Source organism: Globicephala melas, chromosome 4 (genome assembly GCF_963455315.2).
Source record: "Globicephala melas chromosome 4, mGloMel1.2, whole genome shotgun sequence".
Taxonomy (NCBI): domain Eukaryota; kingdom Metazoa; phylum Chordata; class Mammalia; order Artiodactyla; family Delphinidae; genus Globicephala; species Globicephala melas.
In genome coordinates, this window is record NC_083317.1 from 17,769,496 (window position 1) to 17,782,152 (window position 12,657).

General features: G+C 37.3%; 1 protein-coding gene across 1 annotated transcript in view; it reads left to right on the forward strand.

Moving 5' to 3' along the window:
- The window catches only part of ADAMTS5 (ADAM metallopeptidase with thrombospondin type 1 motif 5), a 43,881-nt gene that overhangs the window by 11,034 nt on the left and 20,190 nt on the right, over positions 1-12,657 (forward strand). The window contains exon 2 of the mRNA XM_030880961.2: positions 1,319-1,451. Within this exon, the coding sequence (XP_030736821.2) occupies positions 1,319-1,451 (133 nt within the window). The remainder of the gene's footprint in view (positions 1-1,318; positions 1,452-12,657) is intronic.

The following is a 12,657-nucleotide window of genomic DNA, read 5'->3' on the forward strand; positions in this document are numbered from 1 at the left end:
TGTTGAGGTCTTGCTAGCATACAGCATATTAAAGGTATGTGACAATGTTCAGTAAGGCAAAAATCTGTATAGGATAACCATCTTTTCTCTTTGTCCTGGGAGAATAAAAATACTAGCTCCATGTCATCAAAAAAAAAAAGTAAAAAATAAAATTATGTGAGGTCTACATTGCATCTGACTATATGTCAGAATTCACCTCAATTAAGCAAATATTTGTTGAGTTCCTATTATAAGTCAGGCATTGTGATAGTTGGAGATACAAAGATAATAACTGCAACAGAGAGAACACTTATTTCAACAAGTAAATAGTCATTTTTCACAGTAATTAATATTTTTTAAAAATTCTTCTGCAGTTATTCACTTATGGCTTTTGCTTTGGATAGAAATATATATACTGTCAATTAATTTTCATTGAAAACAGGAGTCAAATACAAGAAAGTCTAATGTCCATTAATACTCAAATAGCACTTAATGGAAAGCTTATCATTACAAATCTATCATGTCAAAAAATTTGGCTTATATTTTCTCTATATGCTTCGTAATTTCAAATTGTCTTGTTGATGTCTCTTTCATCTAATTTGATCATATTAACCATTAGCGAGGTGTGATCATGTTCCCCTTTGAGAATCTCTTAAAAAGCTATGCAATTTCTCTCCAGGAGAACATGTATGCTCATTTATATAAATACAGTATATTACATATATTTTCTGAGAATTGATCAGGTTGAAAAACACTACATTAAACACTGTGGGAAAGAGTGTATAGACACAACCTATGAAATTACAACTCAATTTGGCAATTAAGAGATGATCTTTTGAGGAATTACCCTTATAGATTAAAATTTAGTTTCTTACCCAAATTACTGGGAAATTTATATTCTGCCATAAATAGGTGATTGCAATTTGCCCCTGTGATGGAAAACAAATTATTAGACTTGGCTTCTAATAAATTTAGCAGGAATTTAGGTCAGAATATTAAGGCTTTCCTAAGCGTGACTGTATGTGAAAGTGATCCATGGCATATGTGCCTGCATATACACAGTACAGCTTTGTTAAGGCTGCGACTGCTATTGTAATGGACAAGCCGCAATCTTATGACATCTTTTAAAATGTAATTGAGTCCCTTCTGTGCTTCTGGGACCCAGAGAAGCTTAGAAGAGTCAATGCTATTAGTTTGTCTTTGGAAGGTTTCCAGAGCTGAGCAGGTGATACCATAAACATATCCCAGTGTTGACATTTGGAGTGAGCAAGTGGCTCTACAAGGTGGCTCCTTCTGGATGTAAATTGATTTTTATGATTTCTTTCTTTCTCCTGGGCAGGATTTATGTGGGCATCACTCATGTGACACCCTGGGAATGGCAGACGTTGGGACCATATGTTCTCCCGAACGCAGCTGTGCTGTGATTGAAGATGATGGTCTCCATGCAGCCTTCACCGTGGCTCACGAAATTGGTATGCAGTGTCTTTTCTCTTCCCTGGCCAAATCAAACACTTGTAACAGCTGCAACAGGAACCAAAATACTTGGCAATTAATTCCAGATTTCTCCTGGTTCAGATGCAGCATTGGGGATTACATTTGTTTACATTTGTACTTTTAGGGTTAACTAATAAGAGGGAAGGAAAACAAAGTCAGGCATACACAAAAGTTATTTCCTTTCTGTCAGTGCCATTTAAAAGTTTAAGAGAAATTCGCTAGTGCTACCGTCTTTTGAAGCATCCATAAAGGACTCAGACAAAATTTGTCACAGTTGACAATGGAATGCAGAGATGTTTGCCTTAGAAATTACTCTATTGATTCATCCAGGGCTAATCAGTTTACACAGAAATTCATCAGGTTTTATTCCACTGTGAGTGATAACAGTCAGCTCCTGGAGAGGGTAATCAATAGATTATGGACAACATTCCTGTCTTGTTTTTAATAGCAAAGCAAATGAAACAAAACCTAACAGTTACCAGGGTTGATTTTAAAGTGTCACTTACCTGGTGACATTAAGAAACTCATCTAAATCCTAAAACTAGAAATTTAGGACTGAGTTAAATATGAAAAATATCCCAGCAATTAGGAATATGTGTTTCCTAATAATTGACCTACTAGGTATATAAGAAGTTAATTTAGTACTTAGGATTAAATGTTAGAATTATACCCATCTGGGCTCAGTTCTTGCTAAAGTACTTTCTACCTGTGTCATGCTGGTCTGATTATTTAAACTCTCTAAGCTTCAGTTTTCATATCTGAAATATAGGCATAATAATGCCTATTTCATTGAATTATTTCAGGGACCAAGTTGGGTAAGTTACAGATACCAGCTGTTATTTATATCCATATACACTTCTGTTTATCTTTTTAATTAACTAGTTCATTTACTTTTTAAAAAATTTTTTTTGTGGTACGTGGACCTCTCACTGCTGTGGCCTCTCCCGTTGCAGAGCACAGGCTCCGGACGCACAGGCTCAGCGGCCGTGGCTCACGGGCCTAGCCGCTCTGTGGTAGTTCATTTACTTTTTAATGTGTCACATTTTAGCATTATCTTTTTGGAGGCAAAGTATGGCTTGATAGTTATTGTACTTTTTTGCTGTATTTTATTAAGAAGATTGTTTTCTTAAGCTAAAACCATAATTTTAAAATAGAAATTAAACTTTTTTCCCATAATTTTAGTAGGCAAAGAACATTTCACAATGTGTTGATTTTTGGCTGCTATGTTTTCTTTTGGACTTAAAATAACTTCACATCAAAAGTGTAACTGTATAAGTCAGTATATTGGAGCAGTAAAATAGAAATCAGCACTTAAATGCCAGTTCACATGTTTTAATCATGATCTTAATGCTCTTAACTGACACTCTTCTTACCATCTAAGCAAAAAAACACAAACATAACATCTTAATGTAAATAACTGTCCAATAGCATCACTGACAACAATTCAATTTAATACTTTATTAATTGAGCATCTTTAGCTTCAAGATGGAATCCCAGCTCTGTCTCCACGGTCTCTTTTATCTCAGGAAAGAGATTCAGACAATGAGTCTCCATTTCTTCCCTAGAAAGTGAACTAATAATGAATGAGGCATGGCTCGCTGGTGGCTGCACTAGAAGACCTGGTATGTCTGCAAGTGTTTTAAAAACACAAATGCCATTTGAGCTTTGGGGCTGGGATTATGTCTTCACCTCTCTCTTATTCATGCCTATTAAACTCACTGATAAAAAATACAGCCTAACATTGATCCTTCATTGATATTTATTACATATCTCTGTATGTGCACGAATAAGTGGGAGAAACACAAGAGCCACCCAAGGCAATATTCTGATTTTGCAGCAAAGCTAAGAAGAATTAGTTCAAATACTCAAGAGCATTGTAGTGACACAGAGACGATTTAAAAAGTGCACCAGTAATTAATCACCATTATTCAGAGTGAGAGAAGTTCCATAAGAAAAGTTCTAAGCCCTGGGTAGGTAGAGGTTGGTTCATCTCACACTGAGTAGAGGAATGATGAGAAATAAGCAACAGTGCTGCAGTGAATATTGGGGTACATGTGTCCTTTTGAATTATGGTTTTCTCAGGGTATATGCCCTGTAGTGGGATTGCTGGGTCGTATGGTAGTTCTATTTTTAGTTTTTTAAGGAACCTCCATACTGTTCTCCATAGTGGCTGTATCAATTTACATTCCCACCAACGGTACAAAAGGGTTTCCTTTTCTCCACACTCTCTCCAGCATTTGCGGTTTGTAGATTTTCTGGAGATGACCATTCTGACCGGTGTGAGGTGATACCTCATTGTAGTTTTGATTTGCATTTCTCTAATGATTTGTGATGTTGAGCATCTTCTCATGTGCCTCTTGGCCATCTGTATGTCTTCTTTGGGGAAATGTCTACTTAGGTCTTCCACTCATTTTTTAATTGAGTTGTTTGTTTTTTTGATATTGAGCTCCATGAGCTGTTTGTATATTTTGGAGATTAATCCTTTGTCTGTTGATTCATTTGCAAATATTTTCTCCCATTCTGAGGGTTGTCTTTTTGTCTTGTTTATGGTTTCCTTTGCTGTGCAAAAGCTTTTAAGTTTAATTAAGTCCCATTTGTTTATTTTTGTTTTTATTTTCATTACTCTGGGAGGTAGGTCAAAAAGGACACATGTACCCCAATGTTCATTGCAGCATTATTTATAATACCAGGACATGGAAACAACCTAAGTGTCCAATGATAGATGAATGCATAAAGAATACGTGGTACATATATACAATGGAATATTACTCAGCCATAAAAAGGAACAAAATTGGGTCATTTGTAGCGTTGTGGATGGACCTAGAGTCTGTCATATAGAGTGAAGTAAGCCAGAAAGAGAAAAACAAATATCATATATTAACGCATATATGTGGAATCTAGAAAAATGGTACAGATGAACATATTTGCAGGGCAGGAATAGAGACGTAGACCTAGAGAACAGACTTGTGGACACAGGTGGGGAAGCGGAAGGTTGGATGAATTGGGAGATTAGGTTTGACATAAATACACTACCACATGTAAAATAGCTAGCTCGTGGGAACCTGCTATATGGCACAGGGAGTTCAGCTCGGTGCCCTGTGGTGACCTACATGTGGGGGGTGGGTGGGGTGGGGAATCTGGGAGGAGGGAGGTCCAAGAGGGAGGGGATATAGGTATACATAGAGCTGATTCGTTTCATTGTACGGCAGAAACTTAACACAACATTGTAAAGCAATTTTACTCCAATAAAAAAAAAAAGAAGAAAGAAAGAAGCAACAGAGTGGAATTGTGGCATCGACCGCCCATGAGATCATGAGCCCTAAATCCTGACCTTGTGAAAAAGAGATTACAGATTCCATGAAGGAAGGGCTGTTCCTTCAATCCTCTAGTGATCCATTTTTACACATTGACAGCCTCTGGTTTCTTTGTAAAGAAACCACTGTGGCAGTAAATGCAGCTTCTTTGAGGCTGCATTGATCCCCAAGGCAACTGGACTGGAATGAAGAACTTTCCAGCATCATCTTTCCCAGCCCTCCTGAGTTCCTAAACCAAGAGGTTATGCAGGCAGGCAGCAGTCAGAGAGGTAGGAAGCCAGTTGCTAATGAGAACATTTTATTAAAACTGTATATGTACAATAAGAACATTTCTTAATAATACAAGAATAGTGGACATAGTTTTATAAGAGAACAACGTGGGAGAAATGTGGGTTTCTTTGCAAAAAAAAATCATACCTAACTCTTTGATGTCTGACTATGCTCTGTGTTCCCTTTAATTTCTTGTTTGGATCATTTCTATTTACTTCTTTAGAATTCTCTGTAATTCATTCTCCAATCAAACAGTGCCTACTTAATTTCCCTTTTTGTATTACATGTGCCCTAATCTGAGAAATTTAAGGTCTGGGAATAGGGGGATATGGATTTAATTTCCCTTTTATAAAGGGATCTGGCTTTCATTCACTTTGTTTTCTAATTGCTTTATTTTTCTTTAATTTCACTTTTCGCCTAAATATTGTGAACATGTGTCATAAAGTATAAGCCTTAAAAATTGTAAAGATAACCTTACAAAATATTTCCTAATCATCTGTATACAATTACAGAGCTTTGCTTCTGCAGCCAGTGTGATCTCGGGTAGTGCAGCTTGCTATTCTGTTTCTAGCGCTTTATTTTTAGATTGTTGCTTGAAGCCATCAGCTTGAATTAACTATGCTCTGGATTCTAATTCTACTCTGTTCTTCTTATGTAATTTCCTCCCTTCCCTTTTATTAGACATTTACTACTTTCCAAATTTGGAGGTTACATATCCAGGCTACATATGGTGATAAAATGACGTTGTGAAACCTCGGTTTTGCCAGAGTGTTTTGAATTCGCTTCAGTCCATTCCAAAATGAGCAGTTTGCTTCATGCATACAGTGTAAATACATTCCTGTGCTCAAAACATAAGCTGTGGAGAAAATTTCCAGGCTGTTCCCATGATCTTTCTACTTTATTTCTTCTATAAGAAGTGGAATGATATATTTGATTAATACTTTTATTAACAGATTTAAATTCCATTTCACATGGAATGTCCCACTCACTGCTTCCTCTTTCTGTACATAGTGGTTTAAAATACAAAGTCATTATAGTTGAATAAAAAGTTTTTTTTGTTCTTTTACTCCCTTCATCAAAAAATGCCCCTACAGGGCTTCCCTGGTGGCGCAGTGGTTGAGAGTCCGCCTGCCGATGCAGGGGACGCAGGTTCGTGCCCCGGTCCGGGAAGATCCCACATGCCGCAGAGCGGCTGGGCCCGTGAGCCATGGCCGATGAGCCTGCGCGTCCGGAGCCTGTGCTTGGCAACGGGAGAGGCCACAACAGTGAGAGGCTCGCGTACCGCAAAAAAAAAAAAAAAAAAAAAAATGCCCCTACATTGAGAATTATGTAAAATGTCAATAAACAGAGGCAAGCCTGAAGTCCTTATCTTGTACGTTTTCTATCCATGATGTTAAAGTCATAATGAAGTGACTTAAATGAACAGTTCTGAAAAGTGACTCTTCACGTGCCACGTGTAAACGGGAGCACTTCTCTTTTCCTGCTAGTTCTTTCCAAAAAAAGAGCTAGATTCTGGAGATGCATAGTCAACTGATGTCAATACAGGTCTTCTGGAAAATAGAGTTTGATGCGTCTAGACTCTGCCTAGACAGTAACAAATTGCCTGCCATCTTGCTATGTTAGGGGCACGTCAACACTGAGTAAATTGTTAGGACGTTTAAGAAAGTTGTTTGAAACTATCAAGAACGCAGTCCCCCATCCCTGGACCTTGTGTGGAGGTAAGAATTTTTACAATCCAAATGTGAACTGTAGCAAGTTTCAAGTGAATGTAAGTTTACATTTGGAGTTTATATTTTTAACTTGTCAAACTTTTATTATCAGCTTTCAATAATAAAGATTTCACCTGCTGTACACATGGCTCTCCCAACATAATAATTTTACTGATGTTAGGCCAGCTTCTAATGTGCTAGGGGGAGCAATCTGATTTTATTTAGACTAATGAAATCCATAATTTGCAAACAGGTCGAAGCTTAACCTTAGAGTAGTTAATTATAAAATGTGCTAAGTGAATCTCTCCACCATGAAAGTCTCCAAAATGCTTCCTAAGCTAAAATCAGGCAAAGTGTCAGGGCCAAATATTCAGCTGGAGGCTTAGGAAGTGGTCGAGACACAACAGTATGGCTGCACATGTTTTGCTGCAGTTGGAGTGATTCTCTGCGGTTCTCTGGTTATGTTGATCTGCACGTGACTCTGCTCCCACCGATGATTAGATTAAACGAGCCCATGTTTTGAAAAGCTGCAGAGGCCCTGGAAACACCATACACCAAAGCCAAGTGCACAGAATCAGATGTCAGGACTGACTGTGAGATGTGAGGTAAAAGGAAGCTAGGTTTAAATTTGGTATTTACCCTCAAACCCATAGCTTTAATCAACATGAACTGAGCGTTTTTTTCTGTCCAGTTTGGAGCAATGCCACACTGTGTCTTTCTTGGCCCCCAGATGAAAGGTGGGAATAGGTCTTTGCTCCATGTCCGGAGGCAGCATTGAAAGATTTAGCGTTTAGTATCAGTTGGTTTGTTTTTAAATCAAATCCCAATTCGTATTTCTCTAGGGGAGGCCTGTAGATTGTCTGTCATGTGTGTGGAAAGCCAATAAGTTGAAGGTGGCATAAAATAAATATATCACACACTTAATGAGTGATTTTTCCTTTATGAATAGAAAATTTTGCCTTCTCTCACAAATCAAGAGTGTCTAGTAATATCAAAATTTATCGAAGACTAGAATACCCATAAGTAAAGTTATAACAAAACCAAGATATTAGTGAGAACAATGAAGTTAACTAACTATCACTGGGTATTTATGTTTGTCAAGCACGTATTCTAAGCACTTTGCATCTTTTATATCCTTTAAGCCTCACAAAATCCCATGAGGTACGTACTATTAATGAGTCACCCAAGAGGGGACACTGATACACAGAGAAGTTTCAAAACCTGTCTAAGGTCAACAACTAGTATACTGCTCGGGGAAAATTTGAACCCAGTTCATCTGACTATAGAGCCCAAGATTTGGACACTATCCTATAATGGTTTACTAGTGTTCCTTTTGAAGGAGATAATCCTGAATTTGATTCAAAAGGTTATTGACACAGCTATTTATAAGGTGAAAAAATTTGTTTTCTTCCTTCTAAATTACATCATTGATATAACGTTTAGCGTTTATGTTTAATGTTTTGAAATGGAAGTTTTAAAAGTTTTATCACTGCTACATAAGGATTTGCGTTTGAATAGACACGTAGGATCCAATTATTGGAGCTCCTGGTTTCCTTCACCAAGGAGTCTAGATTCTGATCCCATGTGAACTTTTGACTCTCTTTTCAACCTCTGGCAAGACCTTCCTGCATCTCAATAATCTTAACTGGAAAATTAAGTAAAAATAAAAACATCACGTCATTAAGAGACAGATGCTTCATCTGAGCAGTGCTTTCTTAAGTAAACACATGACAGAGCTTCTTGTGACATTTTTTAAAGATGTGGTGCTGTGTCTCCTTGTCTATTGGTCAGTTTGGGGTCAGGAGACAAGAGCTTGAAATTCTGTTTAATTTACAGACCAAAGTTTAGAAAAACAACCCAATTTCCCTCCTGAGATTAATGTTATAAGTCATCCCTAGTTGTACGGTAATAACTGAGTTGGATAAGAAGCTGAACCAACATTTTCCTTTAAAGTAATGTGTCTTTACCCGGGTGTCCATTATCTCAGATTTTAGAACACCAGATTCACTTATGAATTTAAGGAGACAAGATGCTTTTTAAATCTACATTGTGAATGTCCAAGATGAAATTTATTTAATGAAATGTCACCCATTTACCAATTTTAAAAGACGATTACTGTCCTAGAAAAATTATCAGGAGACTAATTGTTTGCTATTTCTGAGCTAACACTAAACTCAGACTCCTACCCTACAGACTTTGCTTTAATGTAATTTACCATGAAACCCATTTCCTTAGCATAATTCAAATAAACTCCTTCCTGAGGTTATTTTGTGTGACGGGCACTCAACAGGACTGTTGTATTTATGACATGATTTAATATCTATTAATATATGTGTATATGTATAGCTGATTCACTTTGTTATAAAGCAGAAACTAACACACCATTGTAAAGCAATTATGCTCCAATAAAGATGTTAAAAAAAATTTTTAAAAAAATAATAGGTCAGTATTTTATACAGAAGCCCGTTTAATTTACACCTTGAGTTTTACTAATGATTTCAAACAGCAACACACAATTCTGGAGGCTGCATCACTTGGGAAAATACTGAATTGGACCCCTGCATTACTCTCTAAATTTTACTGTGACTTCTGTAATACTTAAAAAAAAAAAATTTAGTGTGTGAATATACAAATGCCATTAACAAACTCACCCACTACATAACTGTGTTTAGTCCTTAATTCTGTCGGGATTTTAGGCGAGAAATGGCTTCCAATAACAGGAGTCAAGAATTAAAGATTCACTAAGAAAGATATTATTGTAAATAAGATTGCCTAACTTCATTAAGGCCAACAAACCGCTCTTTAATCTTTTGCACGTCTACTGTTTACAAATGTTTCCAAATACAAATGCTAATGCTTCCTTGCAGTGAGTCTTTGGGACCTCTGCTTTCAACCCAGACCTTGAATTGTGGTCCTTAATCCATATCAGCCCTGTCCTCTCACTAGGATTTTTCACATCCTATTTTACTAAGGTAGCTTGGTTGAACTTCCTCAGATCTCTTGCTTTACCTTTTCCAAATTGACTTGAATCTTCCTCTTTTCCTATACCTGGACTAGAGAAAGAAGTATCTCCTCTGTCTTTCAAGGGAAAGAATCGCCTTTCTCTGTGGCTTTCTGGAACCCCTTGCCCTGACTCCTCCAAGACCTCACCCCTCAACTAACTCTGGTCTGCATTGCTCTAAAAACTCATCATAAAATACATTTTGATTAAAAAACAATACATTATTTTAGGAGTTGTCAATATTTTCTCCAACATTGTTTTATTCTCTGTGGCACAGGTGTTTAAATCTCAGCTGCACTAATCCTGCCCAAGGCTGCTTGTGGGAGAAATCCTTAATCTCTAATCTTTAAACATTTCTGTGGATGATTTAGGAACAGTCTATCACTGGAAAAGTCACTCCTAGGCAATCAGTGACATCGTGATCAATTCTGATTAAGCTCTTCACAGCATTTCCTTAAAACGTGTTGTTGTCAGCCATGACATTACATTTGAAATTTCCTAGGTTCCAGAATTTTCTCTGTTAAGCTTTGAATATCATAATGTGTGATCTCTAATGTAAGTGTCCCTTGAAAATAGCATATGCTTTTATATGTAACTTGTCATTTCAGGGTTCAAAGATATTGGCAGATTTCAGACTGACATTAGGTGTCCTAGCTTAATGATTGGGGGAATCGCATTTGAAAATGCCATTTCTTTGGCCGCTCACAGCCTTTAGTATGCCTGTCACGTCTCTCCAGAAGAGCTTCCAGACATCACTCACATTGTTCTTCCATTTCAATTCCTCTTCAGCTCCTGAAGGGAAATCACATGGGTCTCTCTTGCTGTGCCCTGGTTCCAGCTCCTGTGGCACTGGCTGCCTGTTTCTTTGGGTGCCTAAACGTTCTTCACATTGCCCATGACTCTCTTTGTCCTTGGGAGAGCATACCTCTCCCAGCCAGCTGACAAGCTTTCTTCATGGAAAACAGAACTTTCATCCTCCCTCCAAGGAGTCTGTCTCTCTCAACTGACCCTCAGGCAGTCCCTTTCTGACTGACTCTTGGAGATCTTACAAAATTCACATCTCGTCTCAGCTCTTGCTAAAGTGGAACTGAGATGTGTTCATGCCCAGAATGGCAATCTTTTCTGATGGCCGTCTAAGCATTTCTTGTATGTATCTTCAGCAACAAGTAAATTACATTGATAAATTAGCAATTTAGGGGCCAGAGAGCATGCCAAAATATTCATTAAAAGAGACCAAAATATCTTAAAATAAATTGCTTTGCTTAGATGATTGATATTTAACATTATAGGCTTCACCATTCTGTATAAAAGAAAAAATGGAGGTACTCTCCCAGGTTCCTCAAAGCGAATTTGGTGTTTACCACCTGGCTTGTATTTAAATCGGAAATCTAAAATTTAGCCTCCAAATGAAGGGAATATCTCTTGACGCAGTAATACAAAGGCATATAAAAAGTGCTATTTATTTAGATACATTTGGAGGAAAAGACTATTACTCCATTAAATAAATATAAATATCTTATGAAATCGAGTGCAAAGATCACATTTTTTAAAGTAGAAAACCTGGATTCATATTATAGAGGTCCCCTTAGGCCACTTTCCCTTCCTCTTCTATGCCAGGGGGGAAAAAACTCAAGTATGAAGCTTCCACACTAATGTCACAGTGTTAGCTGATAAACATTCTACATTCTCAACAGTGTTTGATGTACTAAGTAACTTCTAGCAGTTTTGAATAGGACATGAATGAAAGGTTCTATTCTTCTGTGAGTGCGGTGAAAAACTCAACATACCACCCCAAAATTGGACGAGCTGCTTCCAGTCTTCTTTTGCATGTTACTTGGAAGATATTTTACATACTATGATGGGCATTTATGCTCCTGACCAAAGAGAAAGTGAGTGGTGGTGAGAGGGTTTCCCACAGAGAACTGACTAGCCTAGTAAATGCTACTGAAGTACATAACTGCATAAATAGCATCAAAATGTGGAGCCTTAGAAGGTCACCGAGCCCTGGCCACTTAACTTCAACCACAACATCAACCAGCTGCTCAGTGGACAATTTTGTTATGAGGTGTTAGTGATTTAACAAGTTGGCCAGCAGTAGTTTGGCATAAAAAATTTCATCTCTGTTGGGTTTTACTGTTGCTCACTGGACTTTTTCTTGGCAGAATGGACAAAGTTCCTGCCATTGGCATTTAGGAACCCAAGGAGAATGCAGTAATCACTTTTCTGTGGTATTTTCCACATTCTTTTTTGGTGGTTTGTGTATGATTCTATAAAGCTTTGCAGAAAACACTACTAGGATGACTTGTCTACATTTTTAGAGTCTCTCCAAACTGTTGTCCTGGATTTTTTCCAACAATATTTTAAATTTATTGGAGAATGCATTATACCTTTAGACTATGTGAAAATTAATCTTATGTAATCAAAAAAATTTAGTCAGATTATAAGAATGGGGTATGTACTCTGTGAAATAATACCTAGCTTGATAGAATGGGAAAGGCAGTGTGGGATTGCACAGAGCGTGTTTGGTAGACTTAAGCACAAGCACCACCTGAGTAGTTGTGGACAATCACTTACCTTCTCAGTATTTTCTTTCTCTCCAAGTGCTAACACTCTGTAATGGGCATCTTGGTGCTTTAGACATTTCTTAAGTGTAAGTGAGTATATCTTCAAAATATACCATTTACTTGTGGGACTAGTATACCTTCACAACTCACTAAATAACTAAAAGAAATGGGAGTGAAGCAAGCTTACATATGCATGGAAACAGAAATTTACTTGAAATCTTTTTTTTTTTTTTTCTCCTCTAGTCATCTCTTTTATGGCTACCTATTTACTTGGCCAAGAAAATAGAAGTCACTGACATTCAAATACCATCTATTAAGTGTTTGTA